Source organism: Lampetra planeri, chromosome 13, assembly GCF_965212315.1.
Source record: "Lampetra planeri chromosome 13, kcLamPlan1.2.h2, whole genome shotgun sequence".
In the NCBI taxonomy this organism is placed as follows: domain Eukaryota; kingdom Metazoa; phylum Chordata; class Hyperoartia; order Petromyzontiformes; family Petromyzontidae; genus Lampetra; species Lampetra planeri.
Genome location: NC_136119.1, coordinates 2,771,854 through 2,799,189, shown reverse-complemented (window position 1 = coordinate 2,799,189; position 27,336 = coordinate 2,771,854). Strand labels below are relative to the sequence as shown.

The 27,336-nt window shown below is 44.6% G+C and overlaps 2 protein-coding genes across 4 annotated transcripts in view; one reads left to right on the top strand and one right to left on the bottom strand.

Annotated features, from left to right (window-relative positions):
- EPG5 (ectopic P-granules 5 autophagy tethering factor) overlaps nt 1–1,102 on the top strand; it is a 47,914-nt gene extending 46,812 nt beyond the window's left edge. For both annotated transcript variants that reach the window (XM_078599861.1, XM_078599860.1), the window contains exon 45: nt 559–1,102. In XM_078599861.1, coding sequence (XP_078455987.1) covers nt 559–744 — 186 coding nt within the window. In that variant the 3' untranslated portion in view covers nt 745–1,102. The remainder of the gene's footprint in view (nt 1–558) is intronic.
- On the bottom strand, nt 1,013–23,237 carry LOC144721914 (cytoplasmic aconitate hydratase-like). Of its 2 annotated transcripts, XM_078599862.1 has the most exons (22): nt 23,120–23,237; nt 17,261–17,353; nt 16,458–16,626; nt 15,885–16,022; nt 14,263–14,439; nt 13,889–13,958; nt 12,828–13,011; nt 12,135–12,274; nt 11,077–11,248; nt 10,803–10,903; nt 9,541–9,657; nt 8,606–8,777; nt 7,704–7,839; nt 7,367–7,451; nt 7,103–7,259; nt 6,828–6,952; nt 6,619–6,723; nt 6,364–6,506; nt 5,798–5,945; nt 4,802–4,924; nt 3,651–3,836; nt 1,013–3,259 (listed from the first exon to the last, which is right to left on the bottom strand). In XM_078599862.1, exons 1-22 carry the CDS (start codon nt 23,148–23,150, stop codon nt 3,143–3,145), a joined length of 2,889 nt encoding a protein of 962 aa, XP_078455988.1. In that variant the 5' UTR covers nt 23,151–23,237; the 3' UTR covers nt 1,013–3,142. The 2 variants fall into 2 exon arrangements, with proteins under 2 accessions (XP_078455988.1, XP_078455989.1); XM_078599863.1 differs by lacking the exon at nt 14,263–14,439.
- Nucleotides 23,238–27,336: the final 4,099 nt, after the last annotated feature.

The following is a 27,336-nucleotide window of genomic DNA, read 5'->3' as shown; positions in this document are numbered from 1 at the left end:
GTGTGCTGCACTTTTCTATACTGCTGGGTGCAGAGGCAAAGGGTTTAAGAAACTTGCCGGTTCGTTTAACTATGTCAGGAGATGGGATCTAACCGGCAGCTCCCTTTCGCACTTAAAAAGATAAATGTTTTAATCTTGATTTGAAGCTTTCGTGACTGCAGGAATCCATACTCTTTGGTTCTTTCGGTAAAGTCACGTAGGTAGAAAATAAATCACGACGTTTCGGGCGCAACACAAGCGTCCATCATCAGGTGGGAAAGCATAGTCTGCTGCTGAGGCAGACTGTTTTAATAAAATAAAAGACCTTTTAAAAGTCTGCCTCAGCAGCAGACGATGCTTTCCCACCTGATGATGAATGCTTGTGTTGCGCCCGAAACGTCGTGATTTATTTTATACCTACGTGACTTTACCGAAGGTAAATGTTTTGTTTATTGCTGGACGTTTCTATACGTGCGGGAAACCGGTGACACGTTTTTACACGGTTACCGGTAATGTCAAAAGAAATAGCTAAAACCCTACCGACATCACAATGCTACCTCTTACTGTTCCCATGCATAGGCACTGTCTTCCTTGGAGGTGCTCGGATTGAACAAGCAGTACGTGGAATTCCAGGGTGAAATCCAGGGCGTGTGCCAATTCACCAGAGAGCACCAACACTGCCTGCACGACGCCAACCGCCTTCTCGCCACGTTAGCCACCGCGCTGTTTCCTTCTGTCCGATATTTGGACATCATCCGATCCTAGCCTCAGATCCAAGTGCGCCGCTGCTGCTGCTGATACGACATTATAAAGTTTGTTGATTTGCGAATCGGATGTGCGTGTTGTGCTATAAGTGCAATGTTATGGAGAATTGGGGATTTACAGATCTTCGTTATGTCGGAAGTGTGAAGTGCAATGATTTGTGTAAACCTTTTAGAAAAATTAAGAACAATGTTAAGTGCCGTAAGAGGCCACGAGACCTCAATACTTTGTAATAATGTAAAAAAGTGTATATAAAGCACAAAAAGCCAACTGCAGTAATGTATCATTTATTGAAAACAGCGTTATCATCGACTGACTTCAATCTCACACTAAAAGATGATAATAAACGGTGAAGTCTGAACACAGGAGTCTGAACTTTCTAACAAAAGGAGGGAAGCCACAGTGGGTAATGCAACGTACAGCGACGTGGCAGCCTTGTTATGACGCATCAGGAGCTAAGGGTTTCACGTCGTATAGGAGCTTCACAAAGAAGCCTCAATTTCTGTTTAAAATGTTGTCTTCAGTGACTGCTGGTTTGATTGAATATTGTGCATCTTTTCCTTCGAGAAAAGGTTCAGATGAGCCAAATATGCAAACGACACAAAACTGCTGGGCTCAGAACCTTGAAGGCTTGATTTCAGTGCAGTTCTGAACATAATTATGAAGCGTGCCTTAGGTATATTTATATATTTTTTATATACTCTATGGATTTTAATCATCTAAATTTGAAGTACTATATTACAGGATATTCATTACTGCTAGATTAAAAAAAAGAACACATAACAAAACGGCGTTTGCATATGGCACTTTGGCTCATTTTACTTCATGTTCTGAACCCAGTCGATTAAACTCCGAACGCTCAACAGGTTTACACGCATCGGCATCCGCCACCTCCAACTATTACAAAACAATTCGCCTTTACAGTAATCTTTATCCAGAAGTTAGCCACGTTTCGAAGTGCACAGTTTTTATTCCATGCACTTGGGGGGGGGGGGGGGGTCTTAAGTCGTGCATGTCGCAGGCTGTAAACCATCAACGCTGCCGAGCACCAAGCTGCTGTGAATATTGCGGACGGTGGTGGCGACGATCGGCGACCAACTCGATGGTCTGTGGTGCCAAAAGAAAATAAGTTTTTGCAATAATTCCTGAATGTAAATTCATACATTAAAACTTTAATAACCACATCTTGAGGGTGCTTTATGGTTTCAAATCCTTTATTTTAAAAGGGTGTGATATCGTGAAACTGCAGTTTTAAAATTTAAAGTAAAAATTACTTTAAGTTTCATGCATTCGATGCCTTGATGGCAATTGACAGCATGCCCTTAATTACTAGAATCTAAGCCTGTTTATCCAGGAAAGTCTTACCGAGCATCAAGACTCCCTTTCACAAAGGTTTTGACAAATTGTTGCAGTCGTGGGTGATATGGTAATCCCAATTGAGTAATTTTCAATGTTTTATCGTTGCGTGGCCAATACCAGTTACAGTGTTTTGTTAGATAGAGGAAACCCATACAGAACAGGGGAGAGAACACAAACTCCACACAGAAATGAGGCCTAAAAAGGGAATCCAACCCAGGGCCCTTTTGTTACCACTGCGCCACCCTGCTGCCCAAAAGAACCAATGTAGTGTACAGTGCTCCAGACACCTCGAAGGTTAAAACATGTCATGGGCCTGGTTGGCTATACCCCTTAATGCATTTCAGGTGCCCAACTCTCACTTCATAGCATGCCAATTGCATGATGGCTCTGCCAATGTCTTTCTCTTTGAAAGCTTTTGCCTCGATTGCAATTGGTAAATACAATCCTCCATAAAGCTTTAAGTATTGCGAGATTAATCTTATTAATTGTTGAGAATTTCTTAATTTAGGTACAGTAATAGGGAAATATTTTCTTAAAGATTAATGTTATTTAGAGTTGTTAACTGTGTTAACGTTCTTTACAGATACTCTGACTGGAGTGTCCTTAAGAATATCTGTGGATAACACTGCCGGTGGGGGGTTTAATAATTTACACAGCAGTAATTAAAAGTTGTGCACAAAGAATGACAAAATTTAAAGTGTAATGTAAATTAACATTATTTGCAAAAATAAGCTGCAAGCAGTGTTTCAGATTTTATTAATGCTTTTTTTTCCCATTACAAAAACTGCACAAGTATGTTTGCCATTTGAAGGAAGGCAGAGCAAAACAAGGCTTTGGTGATAATCACATTTCCATTCAAGAGAAAATGAGCAGCTTGAACATTGTCAGATTTTCAATTTACATTTATCCAATTTGTTGCAACAACGAAACAAATTGTGCAAAGCCTGTGCCACCCGCCCTCTGAACTTGGGGATGTTTATTAGCAAGCCCTCCGGCATCGCCACACCGCGGCCACCACCTCCCGTTGCCAAGGGGATGGTTGTCACGCCTTGAGCAGGTTGCGCACCATGTAGTTGAGGATGCCCCCGTGCTGGTAGTAAGCGAGCTCCACCTCCGTCTCCAGGCGCATGATGGCTTGGAACGTTTTCCCTGTGCTCAGCTGAGCAGCACATGGGACAGCAAAGTGCTAATGAGTGAAATTCGGTTACACGCAACGGGCACAGCACGCTACACTTATTCGTATGCGTAAATCACAGTTGTAGAGCTCATGTACTGAATTTAATCATGAAAACAAAATTTTACCAAAAACTAAAATTTGGGTCATTTTGGTAGCTATTGGGTCTGAGTCGTATGTTTGGGGAACCACTTTTTTGCAATAAAAGGCCAATGGCCTGGTCACTACGAGTGGACCTTGTTCTCTAACATTTCGGACAGTAAAAATGTTAGGCGACACCGGCAAATGCGGACAACCCACCACGGTGTGGATGGCCTCCAGCCCCACCTCCCAAAATCACGACCCGTTCGCTCTCCCCACCCACCGCCTCTCTCACCTGCACATCAATCGCCATCCCCGGCATGGGCCTCTCCGGAATGAGAATGGTGAACTTCTCGCGGCCCGTCAGGCCAAGGCTCTGGGCGTTCTGCTCGGGCATGAACTGCAGCGGTACTATGCCGACCCCCACCAGATTGCTCCTGTGCACGCGGTCGTAGCTCTCGGCAAGTACAGCTCTCACGCCCTGCCCCCGCAGACAAACATACACACAGTTTAGCTTGCGGGGGTCGCCTAGCAAGGCTGGCTTGGGTATGGATGGAGAACTTCTTTCGCATTGTACATAGCCAACGGTGCTAATCAGAGGTGCGGGTAAGTAGAGATATGAGAAAAACATCACCACATGTATCATCAACATTGTCTCATCACCGTGACGTAATGAATTGGCCAAGATTTGGAGTGATGACTTTCATGTTTTCTATCTCATTTGTAATGTTTTCTCGACTAACCTGAATACATTAACACAATTTGCATATGATCATTATATGCAAAGAAAAGTTTCTCGCATGCACAATTCACTATTTTATCTTGACCGTAAAAATCGATGTAAAGAGATGCATCATTGCATGGGTTGTTTTGATTAATATCTCTTGTCCGTTTAGTCTCGTTCTACGAGTTTAAAAGGTAACATTTGAAAGCTCTACAGTGAATTTAAGTTTTCGGCCACAGCCCTTCATGTCAGAAAGAGGATGCAGATAGATTTATCAACTTCATGGTTGGAGATTCCAGTGTCCAGTGTGGCGATTTGAAAATAATACAAAATGTTAAGAAAATTGTTATGAATTGATATCATTTTGAAACAGTAAGACTGCATCATGAGGGGTGTTTTACACAACTAAGTTGCAGGAGCTGTTTAAATTTTAGTTCTGGATATGATGGCATGCAGAGCACTGCAAATGATGCCGGTGTATTTAACATCCGCTGATTCAGCAGCAATTTCAGTTTGGTAATACCACGAGAATATACCAAGTAGCTGTGAAAAATAACATAGATTCCCACGCACACTGGTGTGGTGACAATTTGCGTACACAGTTGGGCTGTCTAGGCAAAGGACTCTCTTCGTCAAGACTGTCTAGACAGATTTCTCAAGACAAACTGCCGACAACTCTTTACAGGCATTCAACACGGTGACCGGATAACGTGCGTTGTTACCAGGAGGTAAGGCCCTTTGGCTGCCCAGTCTCGGGAGCTGCCCGACCCGTAGTCCTTTCCCGCCAAGATGACGAGCGGTTGCCCATGCTGCTGGTAGCGCTCAGCTGCATCGTAGATGTCCAGCTGGCACAACACAGGATCGCACGCGCAGGTTTCAGCATCTACCAGGCGGCTTTATTTCCATTTTTCTCACCCAGTTTTATTGAAATTGTGTGCTACTGTGGGTGTCATCTCTCTTTTGAGATGAATAAATATCAGTAAAGGAACTTTTGAAGCAAGCATTGCACTACCGTGTGTAAAGAATGACCCTTAAATGTCAGACAACTACTTCTCAAGTCACTTCAAGAGGCCTCATTATTACACGCTTTTATTTAACTCACTTCGTCTGTTGTATCCTCAAAAAAGAAATCTTGTAACTAAATTTTGCAAATTTCGTATAGCTATGTCATACTGATGACAATACTATATTCTATCATTAAAATATATATTTTTAAACAATATTTTTTATGGCTCTAATTGTCCACGCTCAACTCACGTTGCCTGTAAATCACCAGGGCAAGCCTCGAGGAGCCATGCCCAGGGGTGGGGGATGTGGAAGGAGGGGAGGTTGGGGAAGGGGGCAGGGGGAGGGGCAGCTCGGACAGTACATTTCAGTAAGTGTTTTTTTTTTAAGTATTTTTTTATATTTTATTCAAACTTATGTGCCTTGCAAAGCTAGAATTTAGCCAAATCAAGTGGAAACCCAAATTTTTTAGATATTTATGCAGTTATTAGTGATTGGGCTGAAAAGATCAACTCGCTACACTCGAGAAATGTTTAATCACAGACAGTTGAAACCTGGAATGCAACACAAATGTAGAAGTACCGGCTCTCTGTTCCGACACAGAATCACCCTCAAGCCCCGGACACCAGGCCACATCCCGATGGCTATGTCTGATCATGTGCAGGAATTCTCCAGGTTAGACCTTGCTGCAATCTGCAGTCCCAGCTGCGTACCGTGTCGCCTGAAGGCACGTGCAGTGTCTTGGGTCCCGGCTTTCCAACGAGCTTGTTTAAGAGGCGGGCATTGGCGAACGTCCCCCTTGTCATTACGGCGTCGTTGCCCCGTCGAGCACCATACGAGTTGAACTCTCGTGGAGTCATCCTGCACAAGAGAGCGGTGGGGGGGGGGGAGGGGTTCAGTGAAGGTTAACTGTGGCGCTGGAAATAATGCGCGAGTGACTGTATAGTTCCGATTATGAATGGGCGTGCAACAATCCGATTGCAGTCAATTCTTTTCGACACAATATATGTTATCGAACAATGCACGCAAGAATTATATACGGTTTTTGCAAATTAAATGCGAATGTATCTTTAGACAATTGGAACAAGAAAATACAAACAAGGAAGAAAATACGAATTAAACATCACGCACGAGATGAACAAAACCCAAAACATTTTACGATTATTGAATCAAATGGAGACCCAGAACTGTAATCATTCATAACATTACTGGGGATGTGTGGAGGGCCGTGAATCACTAAATGCCTACTTAAGCAGCTCAAATAAATAATAATAGTTACCCAAGGTTGGCAAGGAAGCGGGCAGCAGGGCTGTTGCGGGGAATGCTGCCAGCCGGAGATATGTGGTCCGTGGTAATGGAGTCTCCCAGGAACAGAAGCACGTGTGCTTCCACAATCGTCTCCACCGGCTTGGGCTCCAACGACTGTGAAAAATAAATCTTGTTTAGAAATAAGTGATGGTCAACCTCACTTTTAAAGTCAACAGCTGTGTATACACAGTTTTTAAAAGCCTAATTTCTGCAGAAGTCTACTTACCAGCTTCTCAAAGAAAGAAGGACTCTTAATGAAGGTAGACTTTGTGTCCCAGGGATACAGTGTCATGTCTGGGTACGGCAGCGAGTTCCAGCGATCATTCCCTTTCTGCGGTTCGCACGATAAAAGGGGAAAAAGACAGTCTCTCTCAGTCACTCGCCTCGCGTGGCTAAGTGGGAAAACAAAACTCCCGCGCGGCAAGTTACCCTGACCTCCAGCTTGTCGTAGACTTCACGGAACATGGACGGGATGACAAACTGCCTTTCAACTTCCTGGATCTCCTCCCGGGTGGGCCATATGTCTTGTAGGAACACCTCCTTCCCCTCGGCATTCACACCTGCGTCAGGCACAACCAAAGGGTACCAGTCACAAACACCACCACGAGGGGGGGCACCATCAGCAGGTTAGTCACTCGCCGAATTGCCGCGTGGATTGGCAGGTGCAAGTGAACCAAGCAGTGGCCCGTGTCTAGGCTCAGGAATCTCACCAAGCGGCTCAGACTTGAGATCAATGCTGACGGTGCCAGCGATGGCGTAAGCGATGACTAGGGGCGGAGAGGCCAGGTAGTTGGCACGGGCAGACGGGTGGATGCGTCCTTCGAAGTTGCGGTTTCCCGACAGCACGCCGCACGCCACCAGATTCGCCTAAGTGAGACGAAGGCATGGGTGAGTGGTATGCTGCTTTATAATGACAGGAAAAAAACTAAGGAAGTGAAGAAAAGTTAAAGCCAGCGCTCGAGTTATAACGCTACCTGAGAGATGGCCTGAACAACAGAATCCGGTAGAGGCCCGCTGTTCCCGACGCAAGTCATGCACCCGTAGCCAACAACTTCAAACCTGGAACACGGACGTGAAGTGACACAAAATGACAAACAGAAGCTTTTCGTGAGCCCCATGTTCTGATGTGTGCAACAGGCATACATCAAGGTCAAGAGGCCTTTGTTATACTAAATCCCACGGCCGTTGCCAAGTTGACACCTGTTCCCCAAGGTCAGCAGAGGCAAAAGGATGGATTATAAAATGGTGAAACCAGTTTCTCCGAGCGAACACCCGTGACGGAGAAGCAGTTGTTATAGTTGTGACGCCCACCCGAGCTTCTCCATGTAGGGCAGCACGCCGCTGGCATTGAGGTAGTAGGTGACCACGCCGCTGCCCGGGGACAGGCTGGTCTTGATGTACGGCTTCACGCTCAGGCCTGCTTCAACTGCCTTTTTCGCCAGCAACCCTGCACAAAGTCACACAAATCCACACCACAGCTGTGAGCCGAGACCCTTCTCCAAGCATGCGTAATTAAAGACAAAATGTTTAAAAGTGGTATCCCCCTCGTATGCGTGGTGTGCGTTTTCTTTGGGTATGCTCGTTTTCTCCCACAAGCCAAACACTCATTCGGAGCAGTTGGCCAAACACCGCAATGCAGGACCCTCCTGAAAGAACAGCCTCGAAAACTCGGCGAGGCTTTGCTGGGTAACTAAAGGGGCATTATTATAAATAACTATGGTGTGAGGACTACAGAGAACTGAGTGGCTACAATTATCTGTTTCACTGGGCTACATAAGGGACTTTAATTAAATGAGAGTGGCAAACAACACAGCACTCAGGGGTCTCATGGGGTTTCCAATGGAACTAAATGTTCTGTGAAACAATATAGGACTGAGGTATAATAACGGCACCTTTCTAAGTACACATTAATAGCCTACTGGTCCCAATCCAGGAGTCGCTTTCAAGTGAGCAAATGTATAAAAATAGCTAAACTGTAAACAAAAAGTTAACAAACAATATACCAATTAAGATACGTTTCCAATCAAATAAGAAAATATATAAAACACAATAATTGTGCATTAAGACTCCAACACCTGCTTATTCCCAAGCAATCTCCCATCCTAGTACTAATAACCAGACTCAATCCTCATTATCTTCCCAGATCCGATGAGATTGAGGGCAAATTCAGGGCGATTTGGTCACAGTGCTAAGACGTGAAATGAAGCCTTTACCAGCTGCAAGCATGACAGACGGGTTGCTCGTGTTGGTACAGCTGGTGATGGCGGCGATGACCACGGAGCCGTGCGCGAGCTCGTACTCGGCCTGCTCCACGTCTTCCTCGAACCGGAACGGGCACACGTCCCTCTGCCTCTCGGGAGGCACCTGGAATCCCTTGAAGCCAACCTGCGCAGCAATCGCCCGACGCACACCCCGATTTGATGACACGGAGTTTAGATTTTCAAATGCGCAAGAAGTCATGTGGCTTAACTTTGAGGTTGCCAAGCTGATCGTGAAGCGACGTTCGTTACGCAGAGGTTCATCTTTCAAAGTCAGCTTTGTGAGAAGTGGTTTCCCAATCAAATAAGCACCCACGTGGTGTTCATGAACAGCGTTAGTATATTATTTGTTGTATTTACTACTGCTGTGTAGATAAGTGCTCACTAAACTTTTACTGGAAGTGGTAGTCTGTAATTTGATGTCAAGTAAGCCTTACTTTTATTCTCTGCACAGCCACCTACCCTTCCAGTGTACAGCCCTTGAGCAAGGATGTAAATTCCACATTACCAAGATGGGTGGGAGTCAATGCATAGGGCATCTATTCCTAAGTGCATTTATAAACACGTCTATTAACTTCTCACAGAGTGGTTCTCCTTTAATTGACCCGAGGGGAATTAAGTTCCAAGTCAAGGCTTGACCTCGCATCCTTCCAATTGCAAGAGACATTACATGCATTGCATCACTCGACCATTAGTTTATAAGTAGCTCATGGTTATAATTGTCAAATTCAAGAGTATTTTTTGATCATTTTTGACATGAAACTGTGAGACTATGGCGTTGTAAAGCGTTGTGAAGTGACCTTTACACCAAGCGTTAACTTGCGACAATCCCAGTAGGTCTCCTGACATCCGTAACTCATCTAAAAAATCTGATCATGCCGACACATTACCTTCTGGTTGAGACAGCATTGGAAGTCTGTTTTCATGTCTTCCACGGCGACGCGGTCCTGGGGTCGCTTCGGGCCGCTCACCGATGGCACGACCGACGCTAGGTCAAGCTCCACCACCTGGTGTCCGCACGCACACACCAGTATTGATTACAGTGCTCCTCTCCCAGGGACAGAACAAGACAAGAGCTTCTCTACGTTATGTTGAGTAATCAGCATTTGTTCTCTGATCCTTTCGGCACATCAACGTTGATTTTATCATTTTGATCCGAGTCCGCCCCGAGTAACTGTCCCAGGTATACACACTCCAATGGATTTTGCACGTTAATTTTGTTTTGCTCACATTTATCTTAAGCCCAACTTTTAAAACCTTGAATAACATTTAATTGTATCGAGCGGGATCAACTGCAGATGAGAAAATATTGACAGGATTTCCCTTTGTCCCAAGTAATTGGAGCAATATACTTCAAAAAAGACATGTATATATTTCAGAATTATTTTTGGGACTTGGCATGACGATTGGTTATATGCAATTATCTTTAAGAGAGAACCAACTGGAGAGCCCTGGTGGTTAATCTATTTAGGTTACTTAACATTTCCGTCTTTCTTAACCCAAAAGTGAGGGGGGGGGTCCACATTCCTATTGCAAGAACAAAGCTGACTTCTCATTAAAAGTGACTCAACTGGTATCAACAAATTAACCTGAAGGCATGGACACTGCACCCAAGCAAATCTGCCTGTCCTGCATTGATACTCGAGTAGTAAACACCGTGTTAACCCATAACACATTCCTGCGGAGGGAGCTGGTAGGAACGTTGGGTTGCTCGGTCAATGGCCAGGGTCAACGGCGGCGTGGTGTATTCCGCAAATATGGCCGACTGTGAGGGCGGGCACAAGCCGGCGTGAGTAGGTTAAATGTTGAGTTTTATAAGGGCACCACGGGGTGACCAGCCCCTCCCCACCCAGCCCCACCCTCCCCTCCCCTCCCCACCCAGCCCCTCCCTCCCCACCCAGCCCCTCCCTCCCCACCCACCCCCTCCCTCCCCACCCACCCCCTCCCTCCCCACCCACCCCCTCCCCACCCAGCCCCTCCCCACCCAGCCCCTCCCCACCCCACCCAGCCCCTCTCCACCCTCCCCACCCTCCCCTCTCCACCCAGCCCCACCCCTCCCATTTTTGGATGCACGACGGACGGACACAATAATCCCCTGTGGCCTGGTGTAACCAGGAGGTTCCTACCAGTAAAACCAGGCTGTATGGGTTACCTGCGAGTAGTCGGGATCCTGCGACGTATCGCTGTAGTCCCTGAAGAGTTTGACAGCCTTTAGGTAGTCCTCGACATATTTCATTTTGGCCTCTTCTCGACCTGTAGACAAAAGCACGGATGAAACGTCTCAATTACAACTTGCTTTGGCCACGGTGCGTTAAAGACTCAATGGTTCATTGAGCTTAAAAGCTTGGTCACATGTCGAAGCTTTCCAGGCGCTAATGCTGTTAAGGCTGCCTAAGCCAGGCGGTGTGGGGAGCGGGGCGACGCACCGGTCTGCTGAAGGTACATCATGCCGACGGTGTCGAAAGGGAAGAAGGCGGCCGTGGCTCCGTACTCGGGGCACATGTTGGCGATGGTGGCGCGGTCGGCAATAGACAGCTGCACCACTCCTGGCCCGAAGAACTCCACAAACTTGCTCACCACCCCAACCTGTCGCAGGTGCTGTAAATGGTTTACACAAATACAATTTAAGGCTTGGAATGTTAAACACTGGAGCTAACACAGTGGTGGGGAACCATTGTCCTTACTTATGGCCAAATAGGTCTTTAAAACACCTTTGGATGTTCACACAGTATAGCATTTATATATGTTGGACATGATTTGTTCATGGGAATTCTGCAGCCATAATATATTACACTTGCACCTCAAGAATCAATGTAGAATCAATTCGTAAAGTGAATTATGCGAGCTGCATTGTGAAAGTCTAGTGGTAGCCAATATTTTCATGGAAAATTTGAGACAGGTGCCATCCAGGCATCCATCCTACGTCCTTCCTTGTGGAAGAGATACGTAGATGGCACGTTTGTCATCTGGCCACCCATCTCAAACATATATAACCTTTTGCTGCAGCAGCTCTCCCGCAATATTTCTCCTGCCTCAGCAGTCCTCCTGCTGTATTTTTTCACCTGAAGACGATCGCTTGTGTTGCGATAGAAACGTCGTGATTTTTTATTATTTTTCTATCTACGTGACTTTACCGAAAGACCCAAAGAGTATAAAGTCTATTGAATTGTGGAGGGAGTGAATTGTTCCATCATAGACCCATTGACTATTAACTGTTGGATGAAGACATCCTCATATCATTGCCAACCCCCCATCGGTTACGATGCCACAATTCAGTCGACTACTGCGAATGAATTGACCTCAAAGCTCCATTCTTTACTTTGGAGCATATTCGCTCCTTTGACTGGAACTCCATCATCAGCCTAATCCATTCGCCATCACCTCTAATAGCATAAAATGAATCATCACATCTCCTACTACCGAGCACTTTTATATTACGCTACAGGCCCAGGAAAGGGAGCAACTGCCTTGCCTATGTACTCACCTTTGTGATGGTGAGCACCACATCGGTGGAGGTGGCCAGAGGGCTGACCCGTCCTGTTAGTTTGTATCCAACCACCTCCGGCAGCATGAGGCTGATCGGCTGGCCCAGCATCACAGACTCAGCCTCGATGCCACCCACACCTGATGAACAAGCAATTCAATTGATAATGCAAATTAGATAATGGCAGCTAATCGCAGCAGCATCTCAAACTTATACATTTTAACTCATTCTTATTTGAAGGATGACTGCCGGCTCAGTTTCTTTGTAACAATTTTACTGAAAATTTCCCATCAGCGTTTTGCCACAAGATTAAGAATTTTCACTTCAGACTCACAGTGAACAGAACATCACCCTTCGTTTTACAGAATGGCCCCAGTGGATGACAGCAGATAGCTAGGCCTCTCTAAAACCACACTATGGCACATCTTTCATCTACCGTGTAAAGATTATTCGTCGCATGTCAATCACACCAAAATGCTAATCCTCAGTGGTGGAAAAAGCTAAACGAAGTGGAAAAACAAACTTATTTTGATGTATTTGTGCATTCCTTGGTGATCAGGCCCACACCATAAACCATCAACAACAGGGAAAGGATACACATGCTATCAGTCAGCGCTCATCTACGTGGGCGTCAACAACCAATTACAACACAACGATCTCTCATGTAACAAGAGTAGATTTTTACAAACTGACCCCAGCCAAGGATGCCAAGGCCGTTGATCATGGTAGTGTGGGAGTCGGTGCCAACCAGGCTGTCGGGGTAGTAGAGCCCGTCGAGCAAGAAGACGAGCCGGGCCAGGTACTCCAAGTTCACCTGGTGAACGATGCCTGTGCCCGGGGGCACCACCAGCATGTTCTTGAACGTGTGAGACCCCCACTGTTGGCACAAACGCAAACAAAGACAAAAGATCCCCCATATAGCCTTCAACAGACTGTTGGTGCAAGTGCTGCTATCGAGCACTTACGAAGGCCAGCACGGCACACGAGGGGGGTGGGTGGCCAGCACCACGCTCAGCCACCTTTGTCTCGCCAGTGCTGATGTTTACACACCGCACCGGGTACTCAATTGAGGGTGGGTCGAACTAAAGGAGGCTCAGGACCGGTTCAGATAATCGTCCCTGGTGCTGGCCGGGAGCAGGAAACCAACTCGGGCCATCGGGTTCGTAGAGCAGTGCGCTAACCGCTACACTACCACTTCCCACACACGCACACACACGATTTATCGATTCTTATAACTTAGTAAGCTCACGATACAAATGGTAATATCCCAGCTAGATGGATTTTACACTTGGTCGGCTCGTAAAAAATCTCAACTCTATATGATATGCAAAAATAAGAGACGTGACAAACTAAATACTTTGTAATGTGCCATTAAATATAATGCATAATAAAATGCGTAGTCCAAGCGTGTTAAATTGACTTAAAATAATAGGTTAGTTGTGAGGAAGGGCTGGTAGAGAATTGTGGGGAAGGGGATGGGTGGTCACTTAGGGCACCCTCGGACCAACATACAAAACTACAGTACAGTACTCAATAGCAAACCATACCGTAAACATTTTGGTCTGTACACTAAGACACGACACACAATCGTGTATAGCATACTATACAGTACATGTGTATTCATATATGCAATATGCATAAACTTGTGTATTGTTTTATTTATATAGCTTGTATTTCAATCGTGGCTTGCTAGACTTTTCAGCTTTTGGAAACCTCAAATGTAAACTACATTTAAAGTTTAACTTGAACTGTACCTTAAGGAACTGGAACCTCTCTTTGTTTCTTTCAAATTCCAGCTCTTGGTTTTTCTGCAGGCTGTCAGGCCTGCAACAAAAATACAAACAAAAAAGTTTGTTGTTGTTGCCCAACTCATAACACCTTCAGAACTCACAGGGGCACCTTCAAATGTAAATGCAAATGTGAGGAATACACTGCAAGCCAACAGCAAACAATGGCAAGATTAAGAAAGGGTAATAATCTCTTAACCACCACCACCCACCAGGTCCTTCCACCCACACATGTAAGTTTCCCCAGTAATACTCAGAAAACCAAACAAAACAAACAAAAGCATTTGCCCAAATTTGGGGAAGCCCTCTAGACAAGGAGAAATGCTAAAAGACAGCTGTACCCTGGCAGCGGCTGTAAGTGGAAGGGGCAGAGTGAGCTGCTGTCTACGTGGCCGGGCAGGCTGGCTGGGCTCGGGTCTTTGTGCCTCATTTTCTGACACAGAGCGCTGCAGTCCGCACAGCCCGCTGCTGTTGTGGCGGGCGCCCACGAAGCTGGGCTAGCGGCAATCGGGGGGGCGCTAGCACACCGGCAGCCGGAGACATGGGGTGGGGGGGAAAGAACAGGGAAAAGGCAGACAGAACACGGGGGGACGGGGTGGGGGTGGGCGCATTTGAAAAAAGCCTCGAGTTTTAACGGATCGCACCACTGCATATTAATGCTGCCATTTCATACGACAACATGCGTGTGATTATATTATAGACCGAAATTGTCCGCTAGTTTTACCAGTGCGATTCACCAAGAAATGGCACAAACCAAAATGTTATTCGAGGTGTTTAAGAGTTTGGCTAAATCGAACTATGACCGATACCTCGTCAATGTCGAGTCCAATAAACATCAAGTTATATCGGCATAAATCCCACTCCTTCAAAACCCAATTGGCGGTTGCATTGGCAGATGGGCTTCACAATAGGTATTGCCAGGATATAAAACTATGATCCTAAATCAATTAAACTCTCACACAGCATCTGTATTATTCATGAATATTTCATGTTTTTTTTTATCACTGAACCCACCAGACGTCATATTATCTTTCATCGAAATAAGCTGGAATGACAATGATACTAAAATGATGTGGCTATAACCAATTTGTAATTAAATGCCACGTCTAAAAATAGGAGTTTTCATAAAACTAGAGGACAAGCCCAGGTGTAAGTTTGTTGTGGGAGGTAGAATCGCCAGGTACACAAAAATGGTTAATGTCACTTGGGAGAACGGCAAGCCAGAAAGCGAGTAGCAGTGTGAGTGGGAGACAAAGGTCAATAGAGGTGTTCCAGGCAATACAAATAACAAGAGGCTGGCACGTGACAACCCGTAGCAGCAGCTCGCCATCATATCCTTCCCTGAATGTAAAATTACGGACTGGACCTTGCCTAATGCATGTGCAGTCATTTCGTTAATTTACTGCTGGATAACAGCATCCTCACCCCGTTGCATGGCGTGGTTATTTGATCATATTTCACGATGCTGGTCAGTGTGGGCTCGTGCAGGTGGGTCGCACAGATGTTTAGAGCAGAGTGCGGTAAAACAATGGCATTTGTTGCCCGGCTCTCTACGAACAACATAGTTCTGGTCCAATGCATCAAAATATACTTTAATAGGCATGTAACGATGATTCTCGTACCATGTGATTCGATTATCTCAAATCGGGGTTGCAATTGCATTCAAACATAGATTATTTTATTTCATGCCTTTAGACTGAATGTGCAATGTAAAATGGTTTACGTGAACTAAAGATGTACCACAACTATGAATGCAAAATAACACTGTCACAAACACGATTTAGCACAATTCATGAGTGTAAGAATCTATTTTAAATCGACGAATCGATGCATTGTTACATGCTTAATACTACAATTTAACGTCGGCATGTTATATTCGCAACGGTTGAAATTCTACGACTGAGAGGGGGCCAGGTCCCAGGATGCGCAGGGCGGTTTGGGGGAGAGGGTTTCTTCCACTCACTTGCGGCTCACATCCACCTGCACTGAGTGGTCAATGACGAGGTCGGCTGGGCACGTGGGGTTCACTCGGCTGGGATCTCCGCCCAGACGCTGTACGGCGTCTCGCATCGCCGCAAAGTCCACCACAGCGGGGATGCCACTGCAAATGTGTGCGATCCTGTGTTAGTTCCATTGTCGGCATCGGTTCAACAGTTTGGCTTCACCAATCGCTGCACTCCCATTGGTGGTGGTGATGATGATGCTGGCAGTACTGCTAGCAGCTGGTTTGTGGTGAGCACACTGCGCTACGGACCCAGTAACACGAGTTTGATTACCAACATCAATGGTGAGTGATAAGAGCTGGTTTTGATTCTACCTGAGGTCGACTCAGTCTTAAATGAGTCAGTACCTGGTGTAGTTTATAAAAATCAATAAAGGAATAATAGGTGCTTGGGTAATGGCAGTGCTGATGGTGCTGGTGCTAGTGGTGATGGTGCTGATAGTGAGATGAGAGTTTGCACATGCTGTTTAACAGTGAAAGCAGAAAAGTGGTGGTGGCAGCAGTGAGGATAATGATGGAGGGTGGCACACTCACGTGAAATCCTGCAAGATGACACGTGCTGGGCGAAATGGGACCTCCAATTTACATGTCCCTGTTTCTCTCCAGTCCAGGATGTTCTCAACATCGACTGGGCGAATGTGGAAGCCATCACAGTGCCGGATCGTGGACTCCAGCAGGATGCGAATGCAGAAAGGTAATCTCTCTGGAATCATATTCATAAACACACAAAAAATCCCTCACTCATGGACGTTAACCAAAGAACTGATTTTTAATCAACGGTTTTATTTAACTTCACTCTTGTTTGTTGTGGTCAAATCTTGTAATCAAAAGTTAGTCTACTTCCTGTTGTCCAATCAATAAAAAATTGTACACACTCTCAGATCCGGAGACAATACATGCCCGTATCAAAATCGGCACGAATTCATCAATTAATTGGCTCGTTTCAAGCAATTACAATGTTAGTATGGACGCCTTATTAATTATATATTTTTGCGTAGGTAAAAAACGCCGCGGTCCCTAAACTGTCACATAATTTTGCACAAAAAGCAGGCGAGTGTATCTCAGGCGCATCTGCTCCGTGTGAACGAGTACGGGCACCATCACTCCACACAAAAAATAGTACATTGAAGATTAATTTATAAAATAACCAATTATTTCAAGTAAGCGTTGATGTGGGAGCAGGCGCAGCATCATTGAGGTACTTCTCGAGGGCGAGTTAAACGAAGTTGTGAATAAAACCGTTGTTTAAAAATAAACTTTTTAAAGGAGTTTATTGTATTAGTTATATTTATGGGCATCAAAAGTGTACTTGACTAAATCAGGATAAGTTTTCTTACCGTATCGGGGATCATTCAACTTTAGGAGGTTAAAGAATTTGTGGTCTGGGTTGTCTTCATGTAGAGGTTCCACCAAGTGCAGATATGGATTTTCTGAAAAACCAAAAAAATTATTCAGTTGCGCAGTCATCGAATGAAGATAAGCAAATGCACAATTACTATAAATGAATTTAAATAATGGTGGTCATAAACATGAAACAATACACAATCTGAAAAGTTAATTAAAATTACACGTCCAGTTCAACAACGTACAGTATAGCGTTACACAACTGACGTCCGGACAGCATATTAGCCAACGTGCAAGCATTGAGCAATCGAACAAGTAAAGCCACCACAAGAAGAAGTAAGTAGGCAACTACCTTGCAAACTAAGTAGAAAACAATCATTGGAATTACACTCGTATATTTTACCAGTATTTTCACCTTGTTTATTAAACTTTAAAAAAACTCCTTTTTAAGCCGGTCACTTTTGACACAGCTGAGGAATGTTGCACAACTCCACAAGTTTCTGCCAGCACTGTTTTTATCTCCCCTCCAACCAAGCTATCAGTAACAGAACATATGCTGTCTGTGCACAGTTCAACCCAACAGCGCTTGCATAATTGAAACAAACATGGATGAGAGTATCAACATGTCCCTAAACAGAGCATTTTAAAATGACCCGAGTTGATACTCTACTTGGATAAAACAACAGGCAGGCTTGTCACGAGTTACGAACATGCTCTGCACACCCACATAATTACATTTTCCCATACGGCACACTCATTTAAAAAGTGTGGTTAGACATGTTATGGACTGGGGGTGGGCGAATGGTGGCCCAGTGGTTTAGCGCACTGCGTGATGAACCTGGTGACCTCAGTTTGATTTCCAGCTACAGCTAACATCAGTGGCAAGTGGTATACGAATTGGTGCGGACCTCCCACCAGATTCATTTAGCAACCTGCACTGACCAGCGTGAAGTATGGTCAAACGACCATCATGACTAACATGACACAGGGAGGCCTTTATCTAGCAGCGGATTCAGACTGGCTAGCAATCAATCCATAACATAGACAAGATCAAATGAATCTCATCAAAAGCTATAACCACATTTACTGCTTTAATTTCACGGCTTAACTGCAGAAAAAACGAAGCTCTCATAAAAACTACACTTTGAGTTTAGTTTTAGATTGATAACAGCAATTTGGAAGTGACAACGAACAAAAAAACCTGACGTGAGAAATTCAGATTTTTCTCAGAACAAGGTCACCATGATAACAAGGGTCTCTTAACAACACACACAAAGACAACTGTTTGTCCAGGGCTGTAAACATTCCCAGCTCAATTGTGTTTTGTTGTAAGGCAGCGTTTGTGTAAAGCTTACAATGAATACTGGGAAAGCGTTAGGGTAACGTGTCTCCCGAAATGGACAAGATATCAAGCAATCTCCTCTCTCAAACTGCTCCAGCCTGACTGATGACATTCCTTAAAATTTAGAAGCAAACTCCTTTGATGATGATGCTGCTGCCAATCTCCTGACAAGCTTCAGTACATGTATGCGTGTTTACACATTTACAACGAGGAATAATCATGTAATTTGCTGATAACAGCTTAATATATAGAGGATCTCAGAGCTTTGGGGGAGGGGGGCGAATTTGGCCCAGGCCAACTGCGTGGCTGCCTTTCCTGCTTGTCTGTGGTTCCTCGTGTCTCCCGAGTCCCTCTTTATTAGAAAGAAAGCGAATAGTCAATTCGAGTATTGTCATTTTTTTCTTATTAATCTGATATATTTTTGGATTAGTGCTGTGAGATGTTGAAATTATTGTTAACATACTAAATGTCGCAATTTTGCCTTTTTGCTGTCTAAAAAAAAAAACTACTTTTGCGTGTATTATCACTTCTTTCTTTCCAGCTTGTTAAACACTTTTCCGTCATTTACAGAAAACTTTACAACCGTTTATTTGCTCAGTCGATAATCAATCGGTCATCACTGCATGACAATCGAAAAGTTCGTCCTACTTGAACTCAACGCTGCCACAAATGGCGGCTCACGGCTCAAGGTAAAAAGTCACAAAGCGATCTATTTGGAGGGGGGGGGGAAACTGAACCGTGAAAGACGAGTTTCCGTGTAACCCAGAAGTAACCGCACACACAGCCTCGAAAGCATGTTCATATTTTGTCTTAACCCTCTCCCCACCCCCAGGGGGTCTACCGATGGGCTCCATCGGAAAAAATTGTTTTCTCTAAACTATTCGCCATGGGGAGGGGGGGGGGTGTCCCGTGACAACGCCGATGCGCTTCCAATCACAGTGACTCAGCATAACGTAAACTTAAACGCAGAGCATGCATATTTAACAATGCGTATGGTTCATGTATTCTCTAGCCACATTGAATTCCTGAAACACAATTAACCAAAGCTTACTTTTCCAAGAGTGTTACCCAATACTCCTGACGTCTGCCGGACTCGTGTTCACACCTAACGTACATAAATAGCCTTCAAATTGTGTACCTAGAAACTGCGCACTTAAATACGCGAGTAAACCTGTAGGGAGGTTCAGGTAGTGACACACAGGTGTGCTGACTCAAGGAGTTTTTAAGGTTGACTTGGGGGGGGGGGAGAAGACATTGGGGGTAAAAGGTGCCGATGTTGGGCAAGGGACACTAAAAGTAGGTTAACCATTGTTTAAACATCGTGACCATGACACAATGACAAGTGACGACTTGACCTAGCACAGGCTCGGTGCAATAATAATGTGTCCTTACAGATGTCCAAAGCTCTTGTCCACCACAGCATACACTGTGGTGGACAAGAGATTTGGGCATACGTTGTGTAAATGAAAAGGTTTCTAATGATTCGCGTTTGTGATCGTCAATTTTCTGTGTACAGCACAGCTTAAATGGAGCCTTTGCATCAGCTTGTCCATTGGCTGGACGAGCATTAAAATAAACCATTCAAATTTAAGCACAAAAAAACGCTAACGATTAACCTTTGATATTGAGATGCGTTTTCAAACGGTTCGCGACTGCGGAAAATTGAAAACACAAAATTGGCTTTTGTAACGCTAAAAAAAGACCGTCTCAGAACCCATACATCAAAGCATATTTGGAAGAGAGGTTTCTAACTCTGAATGTATGTATATTATAGTACCGACCAGACAAGGATTTTCCTTATTTTAAAAGCAAGTGTGCTTGAATGCTTCATGGAAGCCACATAAAGGGGACAGGATGCAGGGCCCAAAAGATAGATTAGTATGGACATGAAAAATATTCAGTATAATTGGTTATGTGAATCAAGTTGCAAAGTAAAATGTGCAGTCACAGTAGTCAAATAACGACGAATATATATTTTAAAGGTCTGACAATATGGAATATGGGAAAGTGTTCAGCCATGAGAACATATCAATACGATCAACACTACCTACACCACGATTAACAGTAACCTTCACCAATACCACAGCCATCAACACCACACTATAAATATTACCTGCAACACCATCGACACCAATACATCACCACCAACACCATCATCAATATCACAACAGAAACATAACCATCATCAACACTACCTTCAACTCATCACCACAATATAACCATCAAACCACTAACAGAAATAGAATAAAAACATGGCCATAAAAAATAATACTACCTTCAACACCAATTCCACCATTACCAACATTATCACTATCAAAAACAAGTAGAGTATATCGATAACATCATCATGACTATCACTCCACCATAAAAAGTAACACCACCACGATCAATGTCATAAGTAACGTCAACATTAACAAAAGCAATAGCGTATTATAACTACCATCAACAGTATCACTAGCCTCATCAGGATCACAACCATCACGATGAATACATCAACAAAATCACCATCATCAATAATATTAGCAACACCAACATTTACAACCATAACAATATTACTAATCACACAAACTATATTAAAGCCATAAAAAACACCCCATACAATCAATATTAAATGCCCACCCGCCATCATCGACACAAAAAACACCATCCAATATGAATATTAGCAACATCACCAACATAAATCTTATGAACAACACCCATCACCGCCATCCATCAACACTACTGATACTACCTCCCATCAACATTAGAAACACCATCACCACCATCCACCAATAAATGTACTAATAATACCATCAATATTACTAACGCATCACACCACCCAACATCAACAGGCTTACGAGCAACACCGTCAAGATCACCTTTAACACCACTAGCCACTACGCTAGTACTAACATCATCACCAACACTGTCAACCATCAACAACATTGTCTCAAACAAACACAGCAACCACTGCCAACATGATCACCACCACAATCACCACGATCAACACCGTCGCAACAATGACGAGTAACTTTTCATCAGGTACTCCTGGCGGTTTCCTCCCACATGAATCTACCGATTACAGTGGCTGTATTGACAAATATCCGCCCTCCTTGGAAGTGAGGCTTTCCTGGGAAAATGTTCCAAAATTGGAATACATTTACCAAAACTAAAAGCACCATCACACACACCACCCAACAACAGCCGTTAAAACAAACATCGCTACCCACAAACAACACAAACCCAACACACATCATTGCCGGCCCTCTTCCAAAAAAATTCAAGAAGAGGCACAAACACGGAGAGGACACACAAAGCCACTTTGGCAAACACAGCCACAGTGTCGAGGTCGGCTCACTCCGCAGGGACTCCTCGGCCTAGTGGTGAAGGCGTTTTCCAGTGTCGGTAGTGGTGATGATGATGGCGGTAGTGGTGATGATGGTGTAAATTGTGAAAACGACGGTGATTTTTGTTTATGGCTGCGACTGCTGCAGTGGTTATGTTGATGGGCGATGGTTGTGGTGGTTGTTGTGGCGATGATAGTGGGTTATGTATGGTTGTAATGAAATTGGTGGTTGCAGTATTGGGGTTCGATTCCGGCTCACGGTCAACAGCGGTACTGGGCCTACCCTAGGTCGACTCAGTCTCAAATGAGTACCTAGTGGGGTAAACATCGCCACTAGGAAGACAAAGGCGGCCTGCCGTGGTGCTGGCCACTCAGCCCTCGTGTGCCGTGCCGGCCTTTAACAGCACTTGCCCCAACAGTCTGTTAAGGCTACACGGGGGATCTTTGTCTTTGTTGGTTTTAGTGATGATGGTTTTTGTGGTGATGGTTTTAGTGGTGATGGTTGTGACGATGATGGCGGTCGTGATGGCTTTACAGTGGGTGTGGTGATTACAGAGGCTCTGTATATGGTGATTGTGATGATTGTGGTAGTTGTGGTTATGTTTTTGATAGTTTGAGATGGTAGTGGTTGCGATGGTAATGGTGGTCGTGATGACAGTGACGTTTATGATGGTGATTCTGGTTATAATTAAGGTGTTTGGTGATGGTATTGATGTTGATAATCATTTGCGGCTGATAATTGTGGTTAATTATATAAGAACGGCGATGGTGAATGAGTATGTTGTGGATGTAATTATGTTGATGTTAATGCGTTATGATGCAAATGGTGGAAATATCGATGATCGTGAATTACAATTATTAATGATTTGATGACGTTCCCGATGATGCTGTTGACGATAATGTTGGATTTAATGTTGATAACAATGTTGCCGATGACGGTCATAAGTACGATATCGATGTTTGTGTTGTTGACGTGATGTTTACGATAAGAATAATTATGATCGTGTGATGATGAACATGACAAAGGTTACGATCGTGGTGATGCTGTCGAGTTGATGGGCGATGTTGTTGACCACGATGCTGGTGGGTGATGATACCGGTGTGGTCCTGATGACAGATGCGAGGACGGTGATTCAGGTTGCGATGTTGTTGTTGTGGAGGTGATGATGATGATGAATCTCTCACCTGCGACCGTCTCACCCTCCGCCGCCGCCATCGCCTCGCACTGGAGCCGCACGAAGCGCTTCCGATTCTAGAGCGAGGCCTCAGGGCCCTCCCCTTACGAGCCACGCCCACAGCAGGTCAGGACACGCCCATATCAGACCAAGCCACGCCCGCATTAGGCCCAGTCACGCCTACATTAGGACAAACGTCGAAAGCCGGGTCAGGCCACGCCCACCAATGAGTAGCCACGCCTACGGACGAGTAGCCACGCCTACCGTAGGTCAGGCCACGCCTACCGACGAGTAGCCACGCCCACCGTAGGTCAGGCCACGCCTACCGATGAGAAGCCACGCCCGCAGAAGACAAGACCCAAGCCCCAGTTGACGAATAGCAACGCCGAATAAAAGCCTCGACGAAAAAAAGTCCACCGGACCCAATTGGCTGCGCCCAAATAAAAACTCACAATGCCCACCCATCGAGACGACGTCAACGACTGCCCAGCCAACCAATTGGAATTGTCCATAGCTCGGCCCAGGCCACATCCCACAGACCAATAATGCATTCCCCAAGTTCTCCAGACCGCGCCTACCAAAAGCCGAGAGGCCACACCGCCCAATAGCTACTGCCCCACAGCAGCCCACATCGCACGCCCCACCACACCACCCACCGAGAGAGGGTTCCTCATCCGACCTTGGGCGAGAAGTCCAACAGCAGGCGAGACCTACCCCCTGCCGCCGAGCCACGGCAACAGCGCGACCTCGCCAAATCTCACTGAGATTCGTACACTTGCGTACGTAACGTGTATCGAGTCGTGCGTGTTAACAATAATAATCGCGTGAACGTGAGATTATGCTCGAACAAAGGAGCAGCGACGCTTGTAACAACGAGCGGAGCGCCGGGCGGCTAAAACACAGCAAGTTGGCACGGTGCAGCTGGTGGTGCATCTACCTGTCATCTCAGTCAGCCAACCCATGGCACCTGCTGGGTCTGTCCCGAGACCTCCTCCTGCACCTAGCCTGGCACAGTAGGGGTTACAGCTGGTGGTGCATCTACCTGTCATCTCAGCCAACCCATGGCACCTGATGGGTCTGTCCCGAGACCTCCTCCTGCACCTAGCCTGGCACAGTAGGGGTTACAGCTGGTGGTGCATCTACCTGTCATCTCAGTCAGCCAACCCATGGCACCTGCTGGGTCTGTCCCGAGACCTCCTCCTGCACCTAGCCTGGCACAGTAGGGGGTACAGCTGGTGGTGCATCTACCTGTCATCTCAGTCAGCCAACCCATGGCACCTGCTGGGTCTGTCCCGAGACCTCCTCCTGCACCTAGCCTGGCACAGTAGGGGGTACAGCTGGTGGTGCATCTACCTGTCATCTCAGTCAGCCAACCCATGGCACCTGCTGGGTCTGTCCCGTGACCTGTCAGCAGCAAACTTTCGACACTTCACGTGGCCTCAAAGTGCACCTAGCCTGGCACAGGCGCCGTGGTGACGTCACCGTTACTTAGTGGCGAATGGCGGGTTATTGGTATTGGACAAAGGAGACTGAAAAGATGAAACTTAAACGTGAAACTGTGATTAAAAACAACACTTGGGCAATCGATACATGACGCTCTGCCCTTGAGCAGTGACTGCTAACCGCGCGCCCCTTTTATCACGCGTCACGCCCTCTGTAATTAACCACATCAATATAATCAATAGCGTCGTTGTAGAGAATAAACAAAATATGCCTGAATATATCCGTTTCCACGTAAAAGTAAAGTATTGCTGAAACAATCCATCGGCCACACAGCCTTTCGAGTGTGCATCATTTCAGCAGCATTGATTCAAGGCAAGCAAATGAGACGGGTTTCCCACATTCAGTATCTCATCAGCAACAGCCAGGCTTGATTGAATCAATGCCGCTGAGATTATGCACTTCCAGAAGACCGTGCTTGCTGCTGATGGGTTGTGTTTAAAATACTTGTGGTGTGGGGAGAACTTCATCCAGTAGCGGTGAGACAATGAACGACGATACAGATCTGAAATCGGTCTGCCACATATGCCTCAAGTGGAACCACTTCCTCTTTTATTTATCCAAAGTTGTTCGTATGGTTTATATTAATTTAAAACAATTGTATATACCAAGGCCGTAATTATAATATATATTGATTATGGGGGGGGGGGATGTGTCCCCCCCCCATAATCAAATATGTTCAAAATGTCCCCCCCAATATATTGCTATAAAATATAAAAATTGCGATGCTATGTAAATAAAAACAACAATTTGCTAAACCTTGGCCACAATATCTGGACTTGTCTTTATATAACAATGCATATATTTACGTTTATATGATTGTGATTATGGTTGTACTTTATGAATCCCTAACCTCTGCCATTACATACAATGAAACAAGGTAAAAAAAGAAAAAAAACAGCAATGTAATACAATACACTATTAGACATTATTCAAAAAAATAAATAAAAAGTCCATCCTGTGTGTTAGTGAATTTTTTTATATATTTTAGGCAGGAAATTAGTTTTCAAATTTAGATATTTTTCTGGAGGAGGACCCCAGACCCCCTGGAAGATTTGGTCCCCCCCAATGTTGACTCCATGGCTACGACCTTGGTATATACGAAGAAGAAGACAATGCGGATTTATGTTGTTACATTTGCTTCATGCTCGGTCAACAAAACCTTAAAAATGTATCCGGGGCCAGTCAACCATCCAGGCGGCGTTGGCCCAGCAGGTACCCTGGGTTCGACTCCCGGACTTGAGTGACCTGTACGGATTCTAGATTTGAAGCTTTCGTGACTGCAAGAATTCATACTCTTAGGTTCTTTCGGTAAAGTCACGTAGGTAAAAAAAATAAAATAAAATGTAAATAACTAAATTAGTTATTATCTTTGGTTCTTTCGGTTAAGTCACATAGATGAAAAATAATAAATGAAAATAACTAAATTAAATCACGTTTCGGAAGCAACACAAGCCTCCGTCATCAGGTGTAACTACTCCAGTAAAATTACTGTAGCGTGTGAAGAAAGCTATTCAAACTATTCAAGACACGTGTTTTTTATAAATATTTTCATTTATTATTATTATTTTACCTACGTGACTTTACCGAAAGAACCTAAGAGTATGGGTTTCCTTCTTCTGAATCTACATTAAAACGTCTCGTTCCATGGAACTCAAATCTGTCGCCCCTGGATATGGGAAGGGACCATCAGCTGGGGATGTCTTCATTCAAAAAGTCCTCAAAGAAATCTGTCAATTACCTGAAGGATCATTTACCTCCGCGAACTCTCTCCCGTAGCACCATGTCTCCTTATTCCGATAAAAAAATCTATTTGGGTAAAACAAACACCTGCAGCCTGGTTCTGCCCCAGGCCTCTCTCTTTATGTCCCTGTCAGACCAAAACAACGCTTATTTTACAGACACCTGATTCTAGATTTGAAGCTTTCGTGACTGCAAGGATTCATACTCTTAGGTTTTTTCGGTAAAGTCACGTAGGTAAAAAATAAATAAATAAAATAAATAATAAAAATAATAGGAAAAATAATGCTTTATTATATTTTTTTATTATTGTTTATTTTTATTTATTTTTTTCCTACGTGACTTTACCGAAATAGTGTATTATTATATTATTATTTCTATTATTGTTGTTATTTATTTTTATTTATTTTTTATCTACGTGACTTTACCGACAAAACCTAAGAGTACAGACACCCAACTTTTTCTGGTGCCTCTTACTCTCACATTATATCTGCGCTGTTTTTTTTTAAACCTGAGCGCTTCGTTTTCCAGCGTTAAATACCGTACCTCGATTGCTAACTGTGCAATATTCATTATCGAGCCTATATAACTCGTTCTCTGCAATATTGATTCGTTTGTCGTTTATTTTTGTTGCTGCTGCTGTAAAGTAACCGGGAAACTGACTAAACGGCATGATCCGTGTAGCAATAAACAAATTAAAAACCTCAAAACTAATTTAACCAAGACACAACACTTTTCACAATCTTCAAAGTTAATGGCACGTGACTTTACCGAAAGAACCAAGAATATTAATTCCTGCAGTCACGAAAGCTTTAAATCGAAATTTAATCTTAAAAAGCTTTACGAAACGCGTTTGTATCCCTCTCGTCTTGCCGTAAGCGATCGATTTCCACACGCGCGGCAATGACGTCACCGACCATCCCACTCCCCTCCCCTCGTCGTGACGTCACCGCAAAGATAACGTCGAATGATGTCATCCAGCACCAC

Bases quoted from the DNA above. Each gene is read 5' to 3' on its own strand.
- LOC144721914 (XM_078599862.1), bottom strand. From the start codon at position 23,150: ATGGCGGCGGCGGAGGGTGAGACGGTCGCAG. The intron at 16,627-17,260 runs GTAAGAAAACTT...ATATGATTCCAG, and splicing joins GTTGAATGATCCCCGATACG to AGAGATTACCTTTCTGCATT. The intron at 8,778-9,540 runs GTAATGTGTCGG...ATTGCTGCGCAG, and splicing joins AATGCTGTCTCAACCAGAAG to GTTGGCTTCAAGGGATTCCA.